Below are 27,782 nucleotides of genomic sequence, written 5' to 3' on the forward strand. Positions count from 1 at the left end.
CAGCAGGAGCAAACACCACACTGTCTTTTTGGAGTGCGCCTGTACCCTCTTATCTTCTTTGGCTTTCGTCCTTTACAGCCCATGACCAAATTATCCTCATACAGTTACAAATATACCATATATTACAATAATATCTGATCTCAACTGGGCCCAGTCAAAATGGAGCATTGCCCCGCCGAAGCCCAAAATCTAAGATTAATGTTTTTCTTTGTTTGCGGTTGATAAATCCTGTTGATACGGTTATGTAATACAATTTAATAAGATTGGCCATTTAGACACATCTGACTCATTATAAAGATGTTGATGGATTTTGACAAGACGACCACTCCGTTCCAAACAAATCTTTAATCAGCCCATTGATATTGAACAGTAGTATTAGTCAATTTTGTTCTATGATAGTATCAAAGAAAGCAAGGTGATAATGATTCTCAGAGGGATGTGTATTCTCCCAGAATAATACTGTGAAGTGTGCCCATTACATTCTCAGAGGGATGTGTATTCTCCCAGAATAATACTGTGAAGTGTGCCCATTACATTCTCAGAGGGATGTGTATTCTCCCAGAATAATACTGTGAAGTGTGCCCATAATGCTTCAAAATGTTTTATGCTCCAAAATCTGTGTTTTGTGTAAATGGGATGAAGCGTATAGGTGAAATTCAGCTTGCTTAATCTGCAATAGTTTATACATACAATGTCAATACCTTTATATTCATATAAACAAACAATAATTTAAAAAAGTGCTGGTCTAAGTTTATTCTGTACAAACAAGCCAAGCCAATGGAATCATATCAGTTGGTTAGAGTAGGTGCCATCTTAAGCTATTATCTTTTTGTAATAAAGCAAAAGTTGTATTCCCACAACGTGTTTAGCAAAAGAAGACACAGTTAACTGAAAATGAACAAAGGTATTTAGACAGGCGACCATAGATCGGAGTACAACACTAAATATGATGAAAGGCAATACTTCAAACAAAATGTCAAACAAATGTCTTAACAATTTACATCTTTACATTACACTTCAGAGTGTAAACACACGCGCGGGCGCACGCACATACTGTATATAGGGGTGATATATTGTGCATATTCAAATATAAATATTATTGGATAAGTGTGATACTTTTACTACAAATTGTAATCAATGTTGTAGTAAAGGTTCAAATGATCACAGTCACATAGTATTTCTGCAATTCTTTAGTCAGTAAAAAATACCCTTTTAAGTTGAGTGTAACATGAGAATATGTATAAAATAGCTTAATAACACTGATTTTCTGTTTTTTACAAATGTCATTTCAGTCAGTGATGAGTCCAGATGCCACTTGTTCCACACAGAATTGTTGAAGATCAAAACAGATATCATAGTAAGAAAAAAGCTTCCCATACAAATCCAACTGTACAAACATTATGCTGAGGTCGTACAAGAGAAAGTTCCAAAAAATGTTACCATCAAAAGACAAGAATGGGAAATAAAAAGCACTTTCTCGTTGTAACCAGCTCACAAAAGGCTTTTGAAAATGATGCTTAAAAAAATGACACTGCTTCTAGACCTCCCTCTGTGAGGGAGAGGAGGCAGTAGTATATCGGCGGCGATTCTGCACCCTTTGACCAGAAAAAGCTTTGCATGGCTCTTGCAGTATGAGCATAAATTCAAACCTATCTTACCCACGGATCCCAACCCAACTACTGCTATGTTTTAATTCATGTACAGCACAGCTCGCCCCTCAGCTCACCTCTACAATCTCTGTCGACTGTGGTCTGTATATCTTCTGTCCCAGGTTAGGTCTATACCCGGGTGGTGGAGTGGGAGTGGGGCAGGACTGTGGAGTTGTACCCGGCTGGGAAGGTGCTGTAGGGGTGCATGTTGGGCAGGCCCATCAGGGAGTTGGGGATCAAGGTGATGTTGTTGGGCGTCATCAGGGGGATGTCGTCTGGTGAGCGGCGCAGGGTCAGGGTGTAGTCCATGTTGGGGGAGAGGTGCAGGGGGTCGTGAAGGCCAGGGAGGTCGTGGAGGTCATGGAGGTCATGCAGAGTGTCACACTGGTTCATCTGGCTGCTCTGGGTCATCTGATGGGACAGGCTCTCGTCGGTGGTGGTGTGGCTCACGTCGTTGCCGTTGCTCTGCCGCTGGGGGCTGGCCTGCTGGGGGCCGGCGTGGCCATCCTGCCGGCTGCGCTTGTCCTTACGGTAGTAGAGCGCGGCGAAGGCCAGCACATTGAGGAACAGCAGCGAGGCGCCCACAGCGATGGTGACACTCAGCTCAGTGGAATAATCTCTGGGGTTAGCCACGATCAGAGGACCCGTCTCCTCCCCATCCCCGTTACTGCTGTGGGCCGTGGAGACAGGCGGACGCTTGGTGGTGCCGGTCCTCTTGCCGTTGGAGTTGGTGGTGTCCTGGGGAGGGACCTTAGTGGTGGTGGAGGTGTAATGGAACATGTCGTGGAGGTTGTACAGGTGGGGCACCAGATGCTTCCAGAAGGCTACCTTGGTGGCGCGGTAGTGGTCGCGGATGCGAGGCTTCAGGCCAATGTGCAGGTACAGCTGGTCATGGGGGTTGTACTTGGACCAGGCCACCTCCTCAAAGCGGTTGGCCTTGGTATGGATGAACTTAGTGTCCTGGGGCACTGGCTTGTTTGGGTCACTGCAGACACGCAATGAAGACAGGGGTCAAAGATAGGGCATCATTGATAACATACATAGAGAAGTCATTCTTTCAATTGATTCATTATCGGGGAGGTCAACTAGCCTCGCAAAGCCGCTGATCCTGCACAGATATCCATTCAGCGTTTAATGTAAGCTCGCGTGATCGGCAGCTTTGCGAGGCTAGATGTCAATAGGCAAGTTTTGGTTGATATAATGTCACAGTCTTTCTTCAAGTGCTCAGCATTCCCTACATCAGGGATGGGCAACTTTGATCGGGGTGGGGGCCACAAAAAATCTGAACTCATCATGAGGGGCCGCAGTGGCTCGCTGTTCTGCATACCCACACATGCAGTCAGAGCCGGTCCTAGCCTTTTGGGGACCCGAAGTTAAATTGTGAGTAAAACACCTTGCGAGCAAATCATTTTAGTGGCCTCCGTCTTGACAGCGGAGAGAAAAAAAGTATGTTTTAGAGTAAATTTCCTGCAATTCTACACATTTTGCCATGGGGCGTACAGAACATTTTGCAGTTGTATAACTAATTTCATGCAATTCTACTAATTTTGCCATGGGGCTGAGAGAAATATTAGCAGTTTTACAGTTAATTTCCTGCAACTATACACATTTTGCTATAGGGTGGAGAGAAATGTTTTGAATATGATATCTGAGTGAGAGTGACTAACAAAATCAATGGGGGCCCCCCGGTCGGTAATTTGACCATGAGTACTACAAGTTTAGATAACTGGCTAGACTAATTTACCAATCTAAAAAAAAATACCTGACACGGGCTAATTAAGTGACTGTCAGTGACTGACATAAAAAGAGAAACTGCTGATGCACAACCAAATTTCGAAATTGCACCTTGTGTATTCTTCTATTCTAACTCTCAACATTAAGTTGAGACCCCGCCAGTTGCCCATCCCTGCCCTACATCTTTCATTGCAGCACATCCAAAACCCACTTTCTACTGAGCATCGGTTTCTAGATCTGGGTTTACTGTAACATCATTTTTATAGAGACGGTGGAAATGCTCTGTTCAGAGAGGTGCTAATTCTGCTGTGACTTAAGCAGAGGTGTAATGCAGCAAGGCTCCATTTTTAGATACATGTGAAGTGCGTCTATATGTCTATAAATATTGGTTATTCTGCACAGGCTTCAATACGTCTTTGAATATGATTAGGAATACTCTTACCATCTATTATTTATAGCACTTTTAGGCAAATACAGGGACACAAATGGGAAATATTGTGAATGAACTACCCATCATTTTACTATACAAGCATACCACAATCAAGCCTAATTTGGGATGAACAGAATGGATCCTGTCCGAGTCTGACCAGGTCTCAGGGTAATGTACTCACCCACTCTTGGCGAAGTTGGTCCAGTAGGTCATGACTACAGCGCTGAGCATGATGTCATTCCTGGAGAAGTTGCACGGGAACAGGTCAGTGGCTCCCACCATGGGGATGCCAAACACATAGGGCACCTCGTCCCCGTGGGCTGAGTCTGACCACACAGGCTTCATCAGGCTCTGGCAGTGGTGGTAGAATGCGTAGAAGTATGTGGGTGAGCCGTAGCGGGCGTGCAGGTCAGCCGTCACCACCGAGGGCTCCACCCACTGGTGGTCAGTGAACAAGGCGACTAACGTCTTCCTTCTGGTCTCCGGGTTGTCCCTGTCAGCCCAGTCTGTGTACATGAACTTGATGGTTTCCCTCAGAGTGTCCTTCCCCTCCGGGTAGCCATACAGGCTGTCTACGAAGTCCGACACGGCAAAGTCAAAGTCACTGCCGGACACGCCATCCTCCAGGTCCACCACATTCTCCACGAAACGCAGCCCCTCCCCCTGGTTGACGCCCAGCATGATGTCATAGTTGAGGAACTCGCCTTGCTCCATCAGGATCTCGGGGTCGTCGGGGATGACGTCACCATCAATGACTGGGCCGAAGGCTACGTGGTAGCGGGCTGGCTGGATGTCTTGCTCCACCAGCTCTCTGGCACTCTTCTTCTGCAGGCAGGACACCATGTCCAGGGTGTCCAGCACATTGCAGCCAACCCTCTCAGCCAGCATGCGGGTGTACTTGACAGGCTGGTAGTTGACGGCCCAGCTGGACAGGGCTGAGCCACTCTGGATGATGGCTCTGTGGAACAGGCCTGGGGAGATCACGGCACAGACAGACACAAACACAGATCAGATGAGTGCTGTCTGGTCAACAACCATCTGATACAGTCCATTTGTAGGACTGCAGTATACCATATTGGTAGCTTCATAGGATCTCTATCTAGGTTCTGATGATGCGAGGTCAGTTTTTACCAGAGTTTTTTGTGCTTACTGCATAGTTTTATCTGCGATGTTGAGAGACAAACCTAATCAACGTCCCTTTTTAAAATCATAAAAATGTAATTTGGGTCTGTTCAATCTGTGCATCTCAGTTAATTGTCATTTTCCTTAAAATGTCAGATAAGTCCTTAAATAATATAAATGGAGAGGATGGAACTCTAAAAATCATATTTATTCTAATTGATAGTGTATAATTCCAAATGAAAAATAATGCTTAGTAAGTGGTGGATATGTAACATTGGCTACGCTAAAAAGGGATTTGAATTAAACTCTCACTCAACACAAAGGCACCATATTTGCATACAAATTTGAGGAAACTCATCTGTGAGAGCACTGCTTTTGGGAAAGATTAAAATTCAGTGACTCCACTGTGAATACACACAGTAGCCTTGTTGAAAACATCACTGTTAAATGAACCTTTAAGATTACATTTTAAGAAATTAATTTTCAGCCTAACTTTGTCCAGTGATCCACAATCCTCCCTCCGCTCACACTCGCAGCATGCCCATCAGAACCAGGCGTAATGGAGGTCCGTGGACAGCCAGGCAAACCAAATAATGACAGAAACCATGCTCAAAAATCAATAGTACATCAGGGAGTGTAGCAACTGATAATGTAATAAAATGGCAATAATGTAATAGCTGCTAATAATGTAATAACTTTTGCATTTATAATGTAATAAATGCTGATAATGTAATAAACTGCCAATAACGTAATAAACATTCTGAATGCATAACATAATATCATTTTTGCTCATAATGTAATAATTATCGCATTGTGTTGATTATTACATTGACGTGGGTAAAAAAAACATTAAGTGTTATAACCAATAATGTAATATTCACTCCTTTTTTATTTTCGTGCATATCAAGTGTCATGCTTCAGTAATAGCTGACTGCACACCAAACCACATTCCTGAATCCTAGCTCTAAACCTGACTTTAGCAGTAATATCAAGACTTTCAAATGACAAATTGACCCCCAATACACAACCACAACCAGTCAGCCAGTCACCTGTATAAATGAGGGAGAGAGAGAGTGTGTTTTCCTTCATGCTATTTTCTTTGTGCAAACTACTACTAAAAACTCAACTGATATGCAATGTTTTTAATAGATATAACCCTGCAAACCAAAATGAATCGTTAGGATGTCCCTGGAACGTCACAAAATGGTCCTCTAAAGTGGTAAGGACGTGTCATGGTCCCCTGGAGGCTTTCTCTAGTTTCCGGTTTGTCCCGGGAACGTCTACCCAGGACACGCACAACCTAGTTTCATTACACATCACCCCTTGTTACTGTTGCCAAGGCCCTGATTGGTGAACCACTGATCCATTCACAGCTTTGTCTTTTGGCAATGTTAGGGACACCCACCCAGGTCAGTAGGTTTCCACTTTCTTTAAAGGTTATCGAGTTTTTCAATTTAAATTATGATACAAAATTCTTGCAACCAATAGAATGTTATATACAGTGGGGGGAAAAAGTATTTAGTCAGCCACCAATTGTGCAAGTTCTCCCACTTAAAAAGATGAGAGAGGCCTGTCATTTTCATCATAGGTGACAAACAAATTGAGAGAAAAAAAATCCAGAAAATCACATTGTAGGATTTTTAATGAATTTATTTGCAAATTATGGTAGAAAATAAGTATTTGGTCACCTACAAACAAGCAAGATTTCTGGCTCTCACAGACCTGTAACTTCTTCTTTAAGAGGCTCCTCTGTCCTCCACTCGTTACCTGTATTAATGGCACCTGTTTGAACTTGTTATCAGTATAAAAGACACCTGTCCACAACCTCAAACAGTCACACTCCAAACTCCACTATGGCCAAGACCAAAGAGCTGTCAAAGGACACCAGAAACACAATTGTAGACCTGCACCAGGCTGGGAAGACTGAATCTGCAATAGGTAAGCAGCTTGGTTTGAAGAAATCAACTGTGGGAGCAATTATTAGGAAATGGAAGACATACAAGACCACTGATAATCTCCCTCGATCTGGGGCTCCACGCAAGATCTCACCCCATGGGGTAAAAATGATCACAAGAACAGTGAGCAAAAATCCCAGAACCACACGGGGGGACCTAGTGAATGACCTGCAGAGAGCTGGGACCAAAGTAACAAAGCCTACCATCAGTAACACACTACGCCGCCAGGGACTCAAATCCTGCAGTGCAAGACGTGTCCCCCTGCTTAAGCCAGTACATGTCCAGGCCCGTCTGAAGTTTGCTAGAGTGCATTTGGATGATCCAGAAGAGGATTGGGAGAATGTCATATGGTCAGATGAAACCAAATAGAATTTGGTAAAAACTCAACTCGTCGTGTTTGGAGGACAAAGAATGCTGAGTTGCATCCAAAGAACACCATACCTACTGTGAAGCATGGGGGTGGAAACATCATGCTTTGGGGCTGTTTTTCTGCAAAGGGACCGGGACGACTGATCCGTGTAAAGGAAAGAATGAATGGGGCCATGTATCGTGAGATTTTGAGTGAAAACCTCCTTCCATCAGCAAGGGCATTGAAGATGAAACGTGGCTGGGTCTTTCAGCATGACAATGATCCCAAACACACCGCCCGGGCAACGAAGGAGTGGCTTCGTAAGAAGCATTTGAAGGTCCTGGAGTGGCCTAGCCAGTCTCCAGATCTCAAACCCATAGAAAATCTTTGGAGGGAGTTGAAAGTCCGTGTTGCCCAGCGACAGCCCCAAAACATCACTGCTCTAGAGGAGATCTGCATGGAGGAATGGGCCAAAATACCAGCAACAGTGTGTGAAAACCTTGTGAAGACTTACAGAAAACGTTTGACCTGTGTCATTGCCAACAAAGGGTATATAACAAAGTATTGAGAAACTTTTGTTATTGACCAAATACTTATTTTCCACCATAATTTGCAAAATAAATTCATTAAAAATCCTACAATGTGATTTTCTGGATTTTTCTTTCTCATTTTGTCTGTCATAGTTGACGTGTACCTATGATGAAAATTACAGGCCTCTCTCATCTTTTTAAGTGGGAGAACTTGCACAATTGGTGGCTGACTAAATACTTTTTTCCCCCACTGTATATGGGGGATACAACCTTCCCAGCTCTGCAGATTTTGCTGCGAAGAGACAGAATCATTAGATCATTTGTTTTGGTGCTGTCCATATGTAGCTTGTTCAGGAATGGCTGAAGAATTGCTAAATTTACCTGGAGCTAACTCTGCAAATAGCACTGCTGGGTGATTTAAAAAGTCATAGTCAATCGATTAATAATATAATAATACTCTTAGCAAAAAAAAGTATATTTAATTTACAATATGTAGAATCTATGAGAATAGAAAGGTTCAGAACTTTTGTGAAACATCACAGTACAGTTGAAAAATATATGGCAAATAGAAAAAAAACTGGATGGTGTTCAGAGATAGAGTGGAGCTGAAGGATGGGACTAAAAACAAACAGAATATAACTATTGTAAACTATACTGTGTCAGTAAAATGTATATAGTATGTATAAGCTGGAAGTAGAAGCCTAAGATAATGTAGGGTTAGGGGAAAATAATAAAGAAAAATATATTAAAATTATACATTTTATATATACTGTATATATACACAGTACCAGTCAAAAGTTTGGACACACCTACTCATTCAAGGGTTTTTCTTGATTTTTACTATTTTCTACATTGTAGAATAATAGTGAAGACATCAAAACTATGAAATAACACATATGGAATCATGTAGTAACCAAAAAAGTGTTAAACAAATCAAAATATATTCTATATTTGAGATTCTTCAAATAGCCACCCTTTGCCTATATGACAGATTTGCACACTCTTGGCATTCTCTCAACCAGCTTCATGAGGTAGTCACCTGGAAAGCATTTTAATTAACAGGTGTGCCTTGTTAAAAGTAAAGTCGATGAAGTTGAAATACCTTCGCCATAAAATTCAGGCGGTTGACGACAACATCCCTCATCGAATATTCAACACCACTCATCTTTATAGCCGAGTTGTGCCTGTTGTTCACACGCGTATCTGCCCTCTCATCAGCTTGAATGGTCCCACCTGATCTCGCTTCCTCCCGCCTGCCTTCCATCTTTGCGGACATGTATTTCTATTGCTAGAGCGGTCACTCAACCATCTTGTCAATATAATGGATAATCTATGACCATACCCTTCTTTGACGGTTTTGGTGGTGTTGGTGGGGATTCGTCAGGCGGTGTGGGTGGGGCTACGCGCTGCCTCACCACCAGGGTTGGGGTATTCTACATGTCCATCCATACACTACCTTGAATAAGGAGGAGTGAAACTCCTGTTGAATATTTTTGTGATCATTAGAATTTGGCTAATCACATGACAGCAAGGTGTGTCTTCAAATTGAAGTGTGTTTTTTTATTTTCTCTGAAGGCACTGGATGTTTGCAAGGTCAGAATGGATGTGCAATAGTAGTGCAGTGCAAACCCCTGAGCATTGAGTTGATGTGTAGTATCAGGCTACCAGGCCATACAGCACATCCACTAACCCAAGCAGACATGTCTGGAAAACATAGGACAAACTCCACTGCAGTCCCTTAAAGGATTCACTGTGATTATACTGTATGATTCACTTCACTGACCCTCTTGTTTTTTGACTTTGTTATGAACCCATCAAACCAAATATGGCCTGTTGTGAAACCAGCTCGTTTTACAAAGCCAGGCAGTGGAAAAACATTTCAATTGATGCTTTTTTGTATGTCTAAATAATTGACTTTCTCCCAGTGATTTTAATTATTTTATCGGTCTTGATCAATGCTTGAAAAATGCATGATATAGAGACTGAGTGGGTAGTCTGTATGTAAACCACAGTATGGACGCTGGCTTACGCAATCTCAGTGAGAGCGGCCTAAGCTGGCTGTGCTGCTGTTAGCGCTGTGGCCTGGTGTAATAAAGGGCTGATTGATTAGAGGAGAGGAGGTGGTGTGTGTGTGTGTGTGTGTGTGTGTGTGTGTGTGTGTGTGTGTGTGTGTGTGTGTGTGTGTGTGTGTGTGTGTGTGTGTGTGTGTGTGTGTGTGTGTGTGTGTGTGTGTGTGTGTGTGTGTGTGTGTGTGATGTAAAGGCACAGATGCCACTGTTTTTGTTATAGATTGAGTGGCATTCCTTAATTCATTCACAACCCACCTTCCATCTACTCCGGTGAGGGTAAGAAAAGATATCAGCAAATCTCTCTGAAACGCCAGGGGTAAATTAGTGAGTGTAAAACAGAGTGAGGTTTAAAGACTGTTGTATTGATTAATAGATACTGCACAATATGTGCTGTGTGTACTTGTCTTGATGTATAAATGTAAATAAATAAAGTTAAATTGATAGATACTGTAGCTAGATAGATAGTTAGACTCCATCCATACACTACCTTGAATTTATAGGCGTTTCTGTTAAACGGGTTCACTCTATAAGAGGCAAAGCTTTTAGTCTGATTAGATTGACGAGAGGAGAACAATAGCCATCACTTAACTATACCACTACCCCCACCACCCTAGCCACATATCCAAACACTTCACTTCCTCTGAAGGACTCAATTGCACTTGATATAGTAGATGATAAAGATGATAGATTGTGATGAAACCTAAATTCATCCAGATTTAGTTGAGGATATGGGTTGCATAAAGTTAGAACTAAAGCACTAAATATTTTGTTTTTGCATAAAAACGTCAAGGTGAAGAGAAAGGCTGATCATACAATAGATCTGTAGAAACAGAGTGAATAATGCCACTTCCCTGAAGCAAGACTAGAGAGCACAACACATTTATGTTAATGCTCCACATGAAGCTATATTAAGAGATCAAGTACCAGATAAAGTAGTATCTAGTATGTGTCTGTGATAACTACAGGCTGATGAATCACTGGGCCTGTGTGTGTGTTTATTATGCAATGGAACTACACTGAACAAAAATATAAACGCAACATGTAAAGTGTTGGTCCCATGTTTCATTAGCTGAAATAAAAGATCCCTGAAATTTTCCATACCAATAAAAACCTTATTTCTCTCAAATTTTTTGCACAAATTTGTTTACATCCCTGTCAGTGAGCATTTCTCCTTTGCCAAGATAATCCATGCACCTGACAGGTGTGGCAGATCAAGAAGCTGATTAAACAGCTTGTGCTGGGGACCACTCTAAAATGTGCAGTTTTGTCACAAGTGTCTCAAGTTTTGAGGGAGCGTGCAATTGGCATGCTGACTGACACCAGAGCAGTTTCCAGATAATTTAATGTATATTTCTGTCACGGCCGTCTACGGAAGGAGTGGACCAAAGCGCAGCGTTTGTAGCGAACATGACTTTATTAAAGTTAAAGTGCACGAACGAGAAAACAATAAACAATGACGGATAGTGAAGTCCTCAGTACACAGACTGAAACATGGAACAAAAACCCACAACCCTAAGGTGAACACTGACAGTTTAAATATGGCTCCCAATCAGAGATAACGAGCCGACAGCTGACACTCGTTACCTCCGATTGGGAGTCACATGACGAGACAAGACACTACAACCAAAACCAAACACAACCAAATGAACACACCCTATACCCAACACAACCAAATGAATACACCCTGGCTCAAACTACACAGTCCCGGAGCCAGAGCGTGACAGTACCCCCCCCTAAAGGCGCGGACTCCGACCGCGCCTACACCCCAAAATAGGGGAGGGCTGGGTGGGTGTTGCTCCTCGGAGGCGGCTCCGGCTCCGGGCTTGACCACCACCCCACTTCACTCCCCCCGTAGTGCCCCCGGTCCGATCTGACCCAGCTTGCTGGATCAGGACCTCCGACGCGCACCCCTGGCTTGGCGCGTGAGGTAGGAATGGACCGGAACTGGCAGACGATACGCACCCTTTGCCTGGTGCGTGGAGCCGGAACAGGCCTCACCAGGCTGAAGACTCGCATCCCTGGCTTGGTGCGAGTAGCAGGAATGGGCCGGATCAGGCTGACGGCTCGCACCCTTGGCTTGGTGCGAGTAGCAGGGACGAGCTGAACCAGGCTGACGACTCGCACCCTTGGCTTGGTGCGAGTAGCAGGAACGGGCTGGACCAGGCCGACGACTCGTACCCCTGGTTTGGTGCGAGTAGCAGGAACGGGCTGGACCAGGCTGACGACTCGCACCCTTGGCTTGGTGCGAGTAGCAGGAACGGGCTGGACCGGGCTGGCGACGCGCACCGTAGGTTTGGTGCGAGTGGCAGGAACAGGCCGGGTCGGGCTGGCGACGCGCACCGTAGACTTGGTGCGGGTGGCAGGAACAGGCCGGACCGGGCTGGCGACGCGCACCGTAGGTTTGGTGCGAGTGGCAGGAACAGGCCGGGTCGGGCTGGCGACGCGCACCGTACACTTGGTGCGGGTGGCAGGAACAGGCCGGACCGGGCTGGCGACGCGCACCGTAGACTTGGTGCGGGTGGCAGGAACAGGCCTGGCTGGGCTGGCGACGCACACCGTAGGTTTAGTGCGTGGAGCAGGCACAGGCCGGGCTGGGCTGGCGACGCACACCGCAGGTTTAGTGCGTGGAGCAGGAACAGGCCGGGCTGGACTGGCGACGCACACCGTAGGTTTGGTGCGTGGAGCTGGGACAGGCCTCACCGGACTGTGGAGACGGATAGGAGACCTGGAGCGAAGAGCGGCCACCACCCGTCCTGGCTGGATGCCTACCCTCACACACTCTGCGTGAGGCATCCGCACAGGACGTACAGGGCTGTGAACCCGTACCGACATGACAGCACGCGATACGGGAGCAGGATATCCGGGACCGCGGAGAGGCACTGGAGACCTCGAGCGTAGATCCGGCACACTCCGTCCTGGCTGCATCCCCCCCTTCACACGACACGTGCGGGGTGCTTGCACAGGACGTACAGGACTGTGCCGGACCACTCGCGGCACAGTACGCTGCTCCGCATACCGCGGAACCTGCCCCGTCTCATGCTGCCATGCCTGAGTACGGGAAGTTGGTTCCGCTCTACCTCCAGGCCTCCTCTCCAAATTGCCCTGTGGCAGCCTCCTGCTGCCCAGCCGCCCAAGCCATGTGCCCCCCCCCGAAAAATTTATTGGGGTTGCCTCTCGTCCTTCCGACGATGGCCCTGCTGACGCCGTTGCTCCTCTCTCGCCAGGGCCTTGATCCTCCCCCAAGGTCCCTTGCCCCCGAGCATGTCCTCCCAGGACCACGATTTGCCCACCTGGGCCATCGCCAGCCTCTCGATCTCCTTACCCGGCGCCTCCTCCCATGTCCAATCTCCTTGCTCCTGGACACGCTGCTTGGTCCTTTTTTGGTGGGTTTGTCTGTCAGTGCCGTCTACGGAAGGAGTGGACCAAAGCGCAGCGTTTGTAGCGAACATGACTTTATTAAAGTTAAAGTGCACGAACGAGAAAACAATAAACAATGACGGATAGTGAAGTCCTCAGTACACAGACTGAAACATGGAACAAAAACCCACAACCCTAAGGTGAACACTGACAGTTTAAATATGGCTCCCAATCAGAGATAACGAGCCGACAGCTGACACTCGTTACCTCCGATTGGGAGTCACATGACGAGACAAGACACTACAACCAAAACCAAACACAACCAAATGAACACACCCTATACCCAACACAACCAAATGAATACACCCTGGCTCAAACTACACAGTCCCGGAGCCAGAGCGTGACAGTACCCCCCCCTAAAGGCGCGGACTCCGACCGCGCCTACACCCCAAAATAGGGGAGGGCTGGGTGGGTGTTGCTCCTCGGAGGCGGCTCCGGCTCCGGGCTTGACCACCACCCCACTTCACTCCCCCCGTAGTGCCCCCGGTCCGATCTGACCCAGCTTGCTGGATCAGGACCTCCGACGCGCACCCCTGGCTTGGCGCGTGAGGTAGGAATGGACCGGAACTGGCAGACGATACGCACCCTTTGCCTGGTGCGTGGAGCCGGAACAGGCCTCACCAGGCTGAAGACTCGCATCCCTGGCTTGGTGCGAGTAGCAGGAATGGGCCGGATCAGGCTGACGGCTCGCACCCTTGGCTTGGTGCGAGTAGCAGGGACGAGCTGAACCAGGCTGACGACTCGCACCCTTGGCTTGGTGCGAGTAGCAGGAACGGGCTGGACCAGGCCGACGACTCGTACCCCTGGTTTGGTGCGAGTAGCAGGAACGGGCTGGACCAGGCTGACGACTCGCACCCTTGGCTTGGTGCGAGTAGCAGGAACGGGCTGGACCGGGCTGGCGACGCGCACCGTAGGTTTGGTGCGAGTGGCAGGAACAGGCCGGGTCGGGCTGGCGACGCGCACCGTAGACTTGGTGCGGGTGGCAGGAACAGGCCGGACCGGGCTGGCTACGCGCACCGTAGGTTTGGTGCGAGTGGCAGGAACAGGCCGGGTCGGGCTGGCGACGCGCACCGTACACTTGGTGCGGGTGGCAGGAACAGGCCGGACCGGGCTGGCGACGCGCACCGTAGACTTGGTGCGGGTGGCAGGAACAGGCCTGGCTGGGCTGGCGACGCACACCGTAGGTTTAGTGCGTGGAGCAGGCACAGGCCGGGCTGGGCTGGCGACGCACACCGCAGGTTTAGTGCGTGGAGCAGGAACAGGCCGGGCTGGACTGGCGACGCACACCGTAGGTTTGGTGCGTGGAGCTGGGACAGGCCTCACCGGACTGTGGAGACGGATAGGAGACCTGGAGCGAAGAGCGGCCACCACCCGTCCTGGCTGGATGCCTACCCTCACACACTCTGCGTGAGGCATCCGCACAGGACGTACAGGGCTGTGAACCCGTACCGACATGACAGCACGCGATACGGGAGCAGGATATCCGGGACCGCGGAGAGGCACTGGAGACCTCGAGCGTAGATCCGGCACACTCCGTCCTGGCTGCATCCCCCCCTTCACACGACACGTGCGGGGTGCTTGCACAGGACGTACAGGACTGTGCCGGACCACTCGCGGCACAGTACGCTGCTCCGCATACCGCGGAACCTGCCCCGTCTCATGCTGCCATGCCTGAGTACGGGAAGTTGGTTCCGCTCTACCTCCAGGCCTCCTCTCCAAATTGCCCTGTGGCAGCCTCCTGCTGCCCAGCCGCCCAAGCCATGTGCCCCCCCCCGAAAAATTTATTGGGGTTGCCTCTCGTCCTTCCGACGATGGCCCTGCTGACGCCGTTGCTCCTCTCTCGCCAGGGCCTTGATCCTCCCCCAAGGTCCCTTGCCCCCGAGCATGTCCTCCCAGGACCACGATTTGCCCACCTGGGCCATCGCCAGCCTCTCGATCTCCTTACCCGGCGCCTCCTCCCATGTCCAATCTCCTTGCTCCTGGACACGCTGCTTGGTCCTTTTTTGGTGGGTTTGTCTGTCAGTGCCGTCTACGGAAGGAGTGGACCAAAGCGCAGCGTTTGTAGCGAACATGACTTTATTAAAGTTAAAGTGCACGAACGAGAAAACAATAAACAATGACGGATAGTGAAGTCCTCAGTACACAGACTGAAACATGGAACAAAAACCCACAACCCTAAGGTGAACACTGACAGTTTAAATATGGCTCCCAATCAGAGATAACGAGCCGACAGCTGACACTCGTTACCTCCGATTGGGAGTCACATGACGAGACAAGACACTACAACCAAAACCAAACACAACCAAATGAACACACCCTATACCCAACACAACCAAATGAATACACCCTGGCTCAAACTACACAGTCCCGGAGCCAGAGCGTGACAATTTCTCTACCATAAGCCACCTTCAATGTCGTTTTAGAGAATTTGGCAGTACGTCCAACTGGCCTCACAACCACAGTCCTCGTGTAAACACACCAGCCCAGGACCTCCAAATCCGGCTTCTTCACCTGCGGGATCATCTGAGATCAGAAACACGGAAAGCTGATGAAACCGTGTGTCTGCACAACCAAATAATTTCTGCACAAACTGTCAGAAGCCGTCTCAGGAAGGCTCATCTGCGTGCTCGTCATCCTCACCAGGGTCTTGACCTGACTGCAGTTCGGCTTCATAACCGACTTCAATGGGCAAATGCTACCCTTTGATGGCCACTGGCACGCTGGAGAAGTGTGCTCTTCAGGGATGAATCCCGGTTTCAACTGTACCGGGCAGATGGCAGACAGCTTGTATTGCGTTGTGTTTGCGAGCGGTTTGCTGATGTCAATTCCTAGAAGCTGAAAATGTCCCAGTTCTTCCATGGCCTGCATACTCACCAGACATGTCACCCATTGAGCATGTTTGGGATGATCTGGATCGACGTGTACGACAGCGTGTTCCAGTTCCCGCCAATATCCAGCAACTTCGCACAGCCATTGAAGGAGGAGTGGGACAACATTCCACAGGCCACAATCAACAGCCTGATCAACTCTATGCGAAGGAGATGTGTCGCGCTGCATGAGGCAAATGGTGGTCACACCAGATACTGACTGGTTTTCTGATCCACGCCCCTACTTTTTTTTAAAGGTACATTATATAAAAGTATGTGGACACCCCTTCAAATGAGTGGACTCGGCTATTTCAGCCACACCCGTTGCTGATAAGTGTATGAAATCGAGCCCACAGCCATGAAATCTCCATAGACAAACATTTGCAGTAGAATGGCCTTAATGAAGAGTTCAGTGACTTTCAACGTGGCACCGTCATAGGATGCCACCTTTCCAACAAGTCAGTTCGCCAAATTTGTGCTCTGTTAGAGCTGGCGCGGTCAACTGTATGTGCTGTTATTGTCAAGTGGAAACGTCTAGGAGCAACAACGGCTCAGCCGTGAAGTGGTAGGCCACACAAGCTCACAGAACGGGACCGCCGAATGCTGAAGCGTGTAGCCCGTAAAAATGATCTGTTCTCGGTTGCAACACTCACTACTGAGTTCCAAACTGCCTCTGGAAGTGTAACAGTGTTGCTTCCGTCCCTCTCCTCACCCCAACCTGGGCCTGAACCAGGGACCCTCTGCACACATCGACAACAGTCACCCTCGAAGCACCGTTACCCGTCTCTCCACAAAAGCCGTGGCCCTTGCAGAGCAAGGGAAACAACTACTTCAAGGTCTCAAAGCGAGTGACGTCTCCGATTGAAATCCTACTAGCGCGCACCGCTAACTAGCTAGCCATTTCACACCGGTTACAGAAGCAAAGTTAGCACAAGAACTGTTCGTCTGGAGCTTCATGTAATGGTTTACCATGGCCAAGCAGCCGCACACAAGCCTAAGATCAACATGCGTAATGCCAAGCATTGGCTGGAGTGGTGTAAAGCTCGCCGCCATTGGACACTGGAGCAGTGGAAACGCGTTCTCTGGAGTGATGAATCACGCTTCACCATCTGGCAGTCCGACGGATGAATCTGGGTTTGGCAGATGCCAGGAGAACACTACCTGCCCCAATGCAGAGGAATAATGGTCTGGGGCTGTTTTTCATGGTTCAGTCTCGGCTCCTTAGTTCCAGTGAAGGGAAATCTTAATGTTACACCATACATACCCAGACTATTTGCATTGCCCCTCTTTTACGCTGCTGCTACTCTCTGTTTATTATCTATACAGTCACTTTAATAACTCTACCTACATGCAGGGGCGGTGTGTTCATTAGGGCGATATGGGCGACGCACTGCCAAACGGGAAAAGGAAGGGATTTTTTTTCTAATCAATTATATCACGGCAACTGTAGTTATCAGTGTTCTAATCTAGACGTCTGATCTGCCACTAAATGTCCAATCAGGCTAAAGTCGTGCTTCAAATGGCCCCGCCCCTTTTGGGGCGATTTCAGTCAGGTTGAAAATCGCCCCAGAAGTCTCTCATAGACTCTCATGTAAAATCTTTTTTTTTCAAATATCAGAGCTTTCAATACAATCTCTATGGGTTCCGGGAGGGCTTGCACTTACACGCTTTCGTCATACGTAACATAACCATGAACGTAACTAAGAAAAGAGCGGGTAGCAGCGTCAATCAATTCACGTACTACTGTCAAGATGGCTAGCGTTCAGTGCAACTCGATTGTCTCTTTGAAAGAAGTTCCTTTTTGTCGGCGAACAACTCAAGATAAATTGGCAACGAAACAAAATTTAATAATTCAACAGGTTTCTACTAAAGGGGGAAAGTCCTACACCCGAGGATTTTCCAAAAATTGGTACGAACGAAAAACCTGGCTAGCAGGCTGCGATGTAGCTAATGCAGTCTTCTGCTACCCCTGCTTACTCTTTCACACTGAAGGCGGCACGGCAGACAGCACCGCTTGGACAGCGACTGGTGTAACGGACATGCACCATCTTTCAGAAAAGATTAAGAAACATGAGCTGTCAAAGACCCACATGGATAGCTGTTTGAGATTGTCTGCTTTGGGGAGAGTGAACATTGCCACTCAACTGGATGAGGGATACAGGCTAGCTGTCCGCCGCCACAACGATGAGGTTAGCAAGAACCGCCACATCCTCAGCCGGCTAATCCAGTGTGTGAAGTTTTGCGGAATGTTTGAGTTAGCTTTGCGAGGCAAAGATGAAACTGAGGGCTCCACCAACCCTGGTATTTTTCTTGGACTTGTCAACTTTGTGGCACAATTAGATGAGGTGTTTTATGGAAATGCATATTGTTTATGCAGTGTTGAGGAATGTGAAAGAACACCCTTGATTATTTTTACTGTGATAACTTATTTTGCTTTTGTAAGCCAACACTTTTGAGATCAGTCAATAAATGCTTCTGGTATTGACTTATATGCTGCCCCTGTCTTCATGTTGTTGCTGGACATATCTTTTTTTAAATGTGTGTAGGTCACCTAAATCATCAGAAAAATTGCCCCCCCTGAGAATTTTTTCAGGAGCCGCCACTGCCTACATATACATATTATCCCAATTACCTCGACTAACCGGTGCCCCCGCACATTGACTCGGTACCAGTACTCCCTGTATATAGCCTCGCTACTGTTATTTTTACTGCTGCTCTTTAATTATTTGTTACTTTTACTTCGTATTATTTTATATTGTATTTTTTTGTGATTTGTTTTGGTATTCTTTCTTAAAACTGCATTGTTGGTTAAGGGCTTGTAAGTAAGCATTTCACTGTAAGGTCTACACCTGTTGTATTCGGCGCATGTGACAAATAAAAATTGATTTGATTTGATTTGATTTACAATGACATTCCAGACGATTCTGTGCTTCGAACTTTATGGCAACAGTTTGGGAAAGGCCCTTTCTTGTTTCAGCATGACAATGCCCCCGTGCGCAAAGCGAGGCCCATACAGAAATGGTTTGTCGAGATCGGTGTGGAAGAACTTGACTGGCCTGCACAGAGCCCTGACCTCAACCCCATCGAACACCTTTGGGATGAATTGGAACGCCTACTGCGAGCCAGGCCTAATTACCCAACATCAATGCCAGACCTCACAAATGCTCTTGTGGCTGAATGGAAGCAAGTCCCCGCAGCAATGTTCCAACATCTAGTGGAAAGCCTTCCCAGAAGAGTGGAGGCTGATTTAGCACCAAATGGGGGACCAACTCCATTTTAATGCCCATGATTTTGGACTGAGATGTTCAACAAGCAGGTGTCCACATACACTACATGTATCTGTGACCAACAGATGCATATCTGTATTCCCAGTCATGTGAAATCCATAGATTAAGGCCTAATGAATGTATTTAAATTGACTGATTTCCTTATATGAATTGTAACTCAGTAAAATCTTGGAAATTGTTGCATGTTGCGTTTATATTTTTGTTCAGTATACAGTGCATTCGGAAAGTATTCAGACCTCTTCCCTTTTTGCACATTTTGTTACATTACAGCCTTATTCAAAAACTTATTAAATTGATTTTTATCCTCATCAATCTACACACAATACCCCATAATGACAAAGCAAAAACAGGTTGTTTGTAAATTTATTAAAAATAAAAAACAGAAATACCGTATTTACATAAGTATTCTGACCCTTTGCTATGAGACTCCTAATTGAGCTCAGGTGCATCGTGTTTCCATTGATCATCCTTGAGATGTTTCTACAACTTGATTGGAGTCCTTCTGTGGTAAATTCAATTGATTGGACATGATTTGGAAAGGCACACACCTGTCTATATAAGGTCTCGCAGTTGACAATGCATGTCAGAGCAAAGACCAAGCCATGAGGTCGAAGGAATTGTCCGTAGAGCTCCGAGACAGGATTGTGTCGAAGCACAGATCTGGGGAAGGGTACCAAAAAATGTCTGCAGCATTGAAGGTCCCCAAGAACACAGTGACCATTCTTAAATGGAAGAGGTTTGGAACCACCAAGACTCTTACTAGAGCTGGCTGCCCGGCCAAACTGAGCAATCAGTGGAGAAGGGCCTTGGTCAGGGAGGTGACCAAGAACCCGATGGTCACTCTGACAGAGCTCCAGAGTTCCTCTGTGGAGATGGGAGAACCTTCCAGAAGGACAACCATCTCTGCAGCACTCCACCAATTAGACCTTTATGGTAGTGGCCAGACGGAAGCCACTCCCCAGTAAAAGGCACATGACAGACCGCTTGGAGTTTCCCAAAAGGCACCTAAAGGACTCTCAGACCATGAGAAACAACATTCTCTGGTCTGATGAAACCAAGATTGAACTCTTTGGCCCGAATGCCAAGCGTCACGTCTGGAGGAAACCTGGCACCATCCCTATGGTGAAGCAGGGATGTTTTTCAGCAGCAGGGACTGGGAGTAGAGTCAGGATCAAGGGAAAGATGAACGGAGCAAAGTACAGAGAGATCCTTGATGAAAACCTGCTTCAGAGCGCTCAGGACCTCAGACTGGGGCGAAAGTCAACGACATTTACATTTTACATTTTAGTCATTTAGCAGACGCTCTTATCCAGAGCGACTTACAGTTAGTGAATGCATACAGGTTTTTTTATATTTTTATTTTTTATACTGGCCCCCCATGGGAAACGAACCCACATCCCTGCCGGCCAAACCCTCCCCTACCTTGGATGACGCTGGACCAATTGTGCGCCGCCCATGGGTCTCCCGGTCGCGGCCGGCTGCGACAGAGCCTAAGCACACAGCCAAGAAAACGCAGGAGTGACTTCGGGCCAAGTCTCTGAATGTCCTTGAGTGGCCCAGCCAGAGCCTGGACTTGAACCCGATCGAACATCTTTGGAGAGACCTGAAAATAGCTGTACAGCGATGCTCCCCATCCAACCTGACAGAGCTTGAGAGGACCTGCAGAGAAGAATGTGAGGAACTCCCCAAATAAAGGTGTGTCAAGCTTGTAGCGTCATACCCAAGAAGATTCAAGGCTGTAATCGCTGCTAAAGGTGCTTCAACAAAGTACTGAGTACTTTGGGTGTGAATACTTATGTAAATGTCATATGTCTGTTTTGATTTTTAATAAATGTGTAAAAATGTGTAAAAACCTGTTTTTGCTTTGTCATTATGGGGTATTGTGTCATTATGGGGTATTGTGTCATTATGGGGTATTGTGTCATTATGGGGTATTGTGTCATTATGGGGTATTGTGTGTAGATTGATGAGGGGAAATTAACAATTTAATCAATTTTAGAATAAGGCTGTAACGTAACAAATGTGGAAAAAGTCAAGGGGTCTGAATACTTTCCGAATGCACTGTATATATGAAGGCGTCGCCATTGGGCATGCGATTCACTGGTGACTATCCCCATCCCCCCTCCCCTGTCTCTCCAGGTTGAGTCTTGGTCTTACCCTCAGAGTGGTGGGACAGTGTGAGCAGGCTGACGCAGGAGGCTCCAATCCCAGATCCAAAGACAGTGATACGACCCGGGTCTCCTCCAAAATAGCCGATGTTCTTGCTGATCCAACGAAGGGCTTGGATCTGGTCCAGGAGTCCATAGTTTCCTTTAGCTGCCTGGTCACCTGTACTGAGGAACCCTGGAATGTACAGAAGAGGATATCAGTGTTATTTAGGTTATTTCTTTAACACTTTTATCTGTGGTTCAGCATACCATAGCCGCGGGAAGTAGTTTGGAGGTGGTACATCATTCTCAGAACATCATTCTTCTCCTCTACCTCCACAACCCTCTTCTGTTTCTGACACCATTGACCCTTCTCATAAGGACACTCTTGCTGCACGGCTCCTTGAGTTGCAACCTGTCCTTTTCTCCACTATGCTGTGTGTATAGAGGCAGTCTACCTTGGGGCAGAGCCAAGACAGCACCAGTATCAATCACGGAGAGGGGGGCAGATAGATGAAGTGTTACAGCTGCGATGTCACTCCTACAAGAAAGATTCTCGACCTTGGCTGTGACTCCTGCATCCCTTCTTATTTAAATCATATAGGCTGCCAAAAGCGCTCAATCTCTCTGCAGGTTAGATAAATTCACCTCCCCCCAAAAAAATTGAACAGTAATTGAAACAGTGTTTTGGAATATTGTAGCTTGTATATGAAGTAGAAGGTGATGGATATTCACAACCATTGCCCGCTGACTGAGGACATTACATTGTTGCATTTCTAATCTTACTCCCTCATCAATACAATATCAACATACTAAAAAATACCTGGGATTATACATTATACATCAGGAGAAAATGAGTCATATAGCAAGTCAAAGAAATTTAACAAATTCATAAACTCTGGTGGGGAGATCCATAGAATAACATATTAGAACTCTAACTTTAACAGGATCTCTGTTGGGAGATCAACGTTATGCGAAGAAGAACATTTCTCAATCCTATGCCAGTACTGTATGTACTCTTCTAGGCTGAAAATCATGTCCACAAACACCATTCAGAGACAGTAAGAGGATCCCATTACCTAGTACTCCGACCCTGTAGTTGAGAGTGATGACGATGACATTCCCATAGCTGGCCAGCACACTCCCATCAATCATGTTCCCTGTCCCCTCCATGTAGGATCCTCCATGGATGTAGACCATCACAGGCCTAGCCTCAGTGTCCCGAATGTCTGCAGAGAGAATCAGCCATTTACGCTTAGTACAGTAAAGCTTTACAGGCAAGGTAATGCAATGCAACATCAGAATACTGTAACCCCTCTCAGAAACTAGACTCAGCAACATTTACACCACTAAAGCTGAAGGTAAGCTCAAGGTAATGGCATCAATTTTAGCAGATGTGCTTGGGTGATTAGGGTCGTGGTTGTGACGCACCAATGGAGACAAGAATGCAAAGCAAGGATACTCATCATACAGGCCGAACAAGGAACGTGCAGTAGAAAAAATTAAATTAAATATCTATATATTATGTCAAGCTCACTCTTTTGCCCCCACAAAACTGTGTTCATACTAGAGCCATATACTACTATTCTATTATTAGCAATACTTTTTACACATCTAGTATCTCTAAAGTGGTTCATACTATATTTGCTCACTATGTGTTCAACAGAGCATGCTTCTTCAGGCAAGGTGGTGGTTTTTGTGCATTTGTCATATTAGTGGTTAAATTGCAGTACCTGACTTTCTCTGCATCTAAAACAACAACAACAATTTGATCTAGTTTGTTGGTCAGAATAAGGCATATGACCTGAATTGTAAGTTCTATGTCAACGTGAGAGGCGTGAGTTGCCATAAAATAACAAAGACACCAATCTCCTGAACAGCACGGTATGTAGTGAATAGTAATAGCTTCATCCTCATGAGTCACTAGTACGCTCTTCCCATGAGACCCGCAGAGTGTAGTGGAGGAGACTTTGAGATAAGATGCAGTTGGTTATAGACATCACAGTCTGTGATCCCTAGAAGACACAGCAAAATGGTCACTTTTCAAAACATGAAGCGGTACTGTATGTGTGCATTTATTGCACTCACATTAAATGTATAGTGCTGAAAAAAATAAGCTCTTTGTTGATTGGTTTAGGCCACGGGAAGGCAACCCTGTTCCTGGAGAGCCACAGGGTATGCGTGATGTTGCTTTAACCGACCTGAAAGACCAGGTGTGATGAAATGTGTCTATCATTTAACTGACAAACTGAGCTAATTGATCAGTTCAGTGATTTACTAAATTCAACACACCTGGTCTTCCAGGTCGGTTAACCCTCCCGTTGTCCTAGGGTCAAAATGACCCGCCACTGTGTTGAACCAACTTTATTTAATTTTTATATTTTTGGGATCATTTGTGAGAAGGAGGCAGTGATACTTTCTTTAAAGTCTCACTGCCTCCTTCTCACAAATGATCCCAAAAATATAAAAATTAAATAAAGTTGGTTCAACACAGTGGCGGGTCATTTTGACCCTAGGACAACGGGAGTTAAAGCAAAATCCTGCATACCCTGTGGCTCTCCAGGAACAGGGTTGCCTTCCCCTGGTATAGGCACAAAGAGACAAGAAATAACCCATTGTACAAATGGAGTACAGTACATTTGGGATCAATGACAAATCGACCAGCATACCTACATTTGTCTTCAGGGGGCTGTTAGAGGGCAAAATAAGATTTAATTGTCCCAAAAAAATCCATGACACAAAAAATACTGCAGATATGATATGTCCAGATCAAATCAATTAAGAGTGAAATAGAGAAGGTGCTGAGAGATTCAAGTGACTTATTATTGACTTTGCATGCCAACTGATAAACTAAGGTTTAACTACTTCTGAAGTGTAAAAGGTTTGTCAAGAAATCAAAGATCTGTGGAAATATCAAAAATTTAAAAGTTGTGCATTAAACTTTGAGCACCAAAAATACCTTCACTGTCACTGTGAGAGAAATCCGCTCCTTGACTCTTGATTTGGGTCGCTAGGATTCACATAGAGGGAGGAAAAAACAAGAAAGAACAAGAGAATTCAAAAATAGCACGATTGACCACCAAGGAAGGAAATCAGTCAAAAATGACATTACTGTAAAAAGAATGAAGCATGTCTGTTCTTTAAGCAGAGGGAGGAAATATGATCTAGTCTCCTTTTCCTTGTCTTGACTCGTTCAGAAAAAATAGGCTATTTACATATTGTACCAACAGCATCTTTTGAAGTCAATATGTTGATTTGTTTATAGATGGTTTTCCAATCAAATAAAAAATGAAATTGTATAGAAATAAATGTGTTCTTCAAATAAAGATGTCATGGGTGGATGTTATTGTGTGGAATAATCTTACTCTCAGGAACACACTTCATCTCTGAACACACACACACACACACGCACACCTCTGACCGACATTTATCGGTGTCTGCTGTGTTTAACTCTGTTTAATTTTCAAAGACGATGATGTTGTGATCTTGGTTTTGAGCCGACTCCCAAGTCAGTCTGCTCCTTTAAACTCCTTTGTTAGCTTACATACCTTCTTCTCTACATACTTTCTTGTTGGGTTTTCTGGCACATTCCTTGGATATTCTTTTGACTGAAAAATGAATGAGAGACTACAAAATAACAGAAGGCTCTGAAAAATTTAAGAAACATGCAGGCACCCAACTCCCAACCAGGTCCACTTTGAATCACCTTAGGAACTAAAGGGAGGTAGTGGGATAGGGGGTTAGAGATATTAATAAAATAAAATCATAATCAATTCACAATGTTGTACACAGTCCATTTTCACATGTACTCTGTCTGTATATTGTGTGAACCCTAATACTGTACAAAAAAATTAAGGAACGGAAATGTGTTCATCAATCACAAAAGTGTTTACTGGAAATCAAGCAGCTCTGATTTTGTCCAGTTAATATTGATCTACAGATCCATAACATAAAAATATATAATTGTATTGCACCACAGATTCTTACACTGTTAAGGCGCTCACATTGTAAACAACAGACCTCTAGCGCACAATAATAAATATTTCATCAGCCTAACAAATGTTTGAATCTCATTTATCACACCTATTGGCCTATTCCCAGTAGTTAGGTTAGGAAATGCTGTAGGCTATATTCTGACTTTAAATTATTAGTTGTCTGACACATGAATAAGTTTTATATCAGTGTGTGAATGCATTTTCCTCTTACAGAACACAAGGAAGGGAGCCAACACTTAAGGGGTGAAGAGTAGTTGATGACATGACTTTGGATGGGAAAACAACTTGGGGTGGCACAAATGGAATGCACAATGATAACTACTGCATGCTCTAAACATGATGATCGCAAGGTGACAGCAAGGCCAATACAGTAAACAGCATGGATTGTCCCTTTGGTCTATTTTACCCGTTCCACTCACCATCCTCTGTTGGAACATAGATGTTTAAATACAAACAGTCTTCGTTCTGATCCTGAATGTAGTTGGCCACTGTGTCCAGGTTATAGGTGAACCATATGGGCATCATGATCTCGGGCACTGTGTTGCGGATGTTCTGAGGGCACACAGGCGTGAAGTGGGTAGCATTCTTGATCCCTGACCAGGAGGAGGGCTGCTCTGGGGGCATGAAGCGCTTCTCCCCAATGGGAGGGGCAGCGTACGGCACTCCAAGGTACTGGTCAATGGGTTTAAGGACCTCACCTGGCACTGCGACCCGGAGGCCCCTCAGCTTCCCAAACTGGGTGTTCACAGTTGGGTTGAAGTTCTGGCTGGTCACCACTGTGAATTGCCAGTAGGAACATAACATCCACAGTAAAAGAACATGGCGGGCGGCGATGGTTGCGGTTCCTCGCCGATTTGATAGGTGTGCAGGCAACCGATGGTGCCTGAACTCTGCCAACCACATGGTCTGGGCAAGTGAGTGCCCCTGCACCACGCCAATGTACACTCAAGTGTCCTCTCAACCCTTATGACCTACTGTATTCCACTCAACCAGGCATTATTCAACCTGCCCTGGGCTCCAATTGTAACTAAAAACAAATAAACAAAGGCCAGGTATTTACTCATCCCCAGCTTCAACTCTCATTGTTGTTCAGAACCCAGAGCTGCAAACAAGAGAGACAAATGGTTAGGTGAGCAAACATCGAAATCAGCGTTTCAACAAAAAAGTGTGGGTTGCTTACTGCAATGCCCCTGAGTATTCTGATGGGACTATGTTGGCAGATTAATTGAAAACTGGGGCTTCTAGATATATAGTGCTAGAGTAGCTCATCATCCGTATGCTTACACAGAAGATTGGCTCCCTGTAGAAAACCCACACAATCATTTCAAAGCAATCTAATCGCTTGGGAGAACTCAAGGGACCATTTGAACACACTACTGTGGTGAGTGAGTGGTAGTGTTGTCTGTAATCCAGCAGAATGTGAATGTAAATATATGCAAATGTTAATATCACAGAGGACATACTCATTGCCCTCAATTGTCTTTATATCTCACAACGATATCGCCAGGGATAAGCATTACTCTACAAACAGGCGATATAATTTCCAGCATGTTTGGTGTTAACACCTCTTCATGGTTCTAGTGTGGGCTGACATCACCATGGGGAGAAGATTTGAACTATCTGAAAAAGCATCTGCATCAATGTAGGCGGAATGCTGTGTATGCTGCAATGCATCTGGAAGTGAGGGCTTTAGTGTACTGTACGTTCACTTTCTCTCATGTAAAAGGACAGTAATGAATCTTTGAGACAGAAATGTTTTTTAAAAAGCCACTCCATTAAGAATGTTTGTTCGGGGTCAATTCAGTATTAAAGCATTAACGACACTGATGTAACCTTGGAGTGGAAGGATGGAAAGCTGTGATGGAAGTACAGTGCCATACAATCATGTTCTTTCTCATGTGTATAGTTTAGATCAGGTATAGGCAACTGGCAGCCCGCGGCCCCCCTTTTGAAAGGCCTCGGATCAATTTTAGGAGCTCAGTCAGGGTCTCAACTTTAGAGTTAGAATAGTAGAATACACAAGGTGCAATTTCGAAATGTGGCTGTGCATCAGCAGTTTTTCTCTTGTCATGTCAGTCACTGATAGCTGACATGGGATAATTGAGTGACTAAATTTTTTTTGATTGGTAGGTTAGTCTAGCGGCCAGCTATCTAAACTTAGTAATCATGGTCAAATTACTGGCCGGAGGGCCCCCATTGATTTTGTCAGTCAGTCTCACTCAGATATCATA

At 45.8% G+C, this 27,782-nt stretch overlaps 1 protein-coding gene across 5 annotated transcripts; it reads right to left on the minus strand.

The window, feature by feature from the left end:
- Positions 1-1,778: 1,778 nt before the first annotated feature.
- LOC311142079 (neuroligin-3-like) lies at positions 1,779-26,454 on the minus strand (the record flags this gene model as incomplete). Of its 5 annotated transcripts, none has more annotated exons than XM_084177645.1 (6): positions 1,779-2,634; positions 3,995-4,784; positions 21,567-21,752; positions 22,636-22,785; positions 24,516-24,566; positions 25,971-26,454. In XM_084177645.1, the coding sequence occupies 6 exons, from the start codon at positions 26,452-26,454 to the stop codon at positions 1,779-1,781; spliced, it is 2,517 nt and encodes an 838-aa protein (XP_084033771.1). The 5 variants fall into 5 exon arrangements, with proteins under 5 accessions (XP_084033771.1, XP_084033770.1, XP_084033772.1 ...); XM_084177644.1 differs by lacking the exon at positions 24,516-24,566 and adding an exon at positions 25,105-25,164; XM_084177646.1 differs by lacking the exon at positions 24,516-24,566.
- Positions 26,455-27,782: the final 1,328 nt, after the last annotated feature.

Source organism: Coregonus lavaretus (genome assembly GCF_964263955.1).
Source record: "Coregonus lavaretus genome assembly, chromosome: 15".
In the NCBI taxonomy this organism is placed as follows: Eukaryota; Metazoa; Chordata; class Actinopteri; order Salmoniformes; family Salmonidae; genus Coregonus; species Coregonus lavaretus.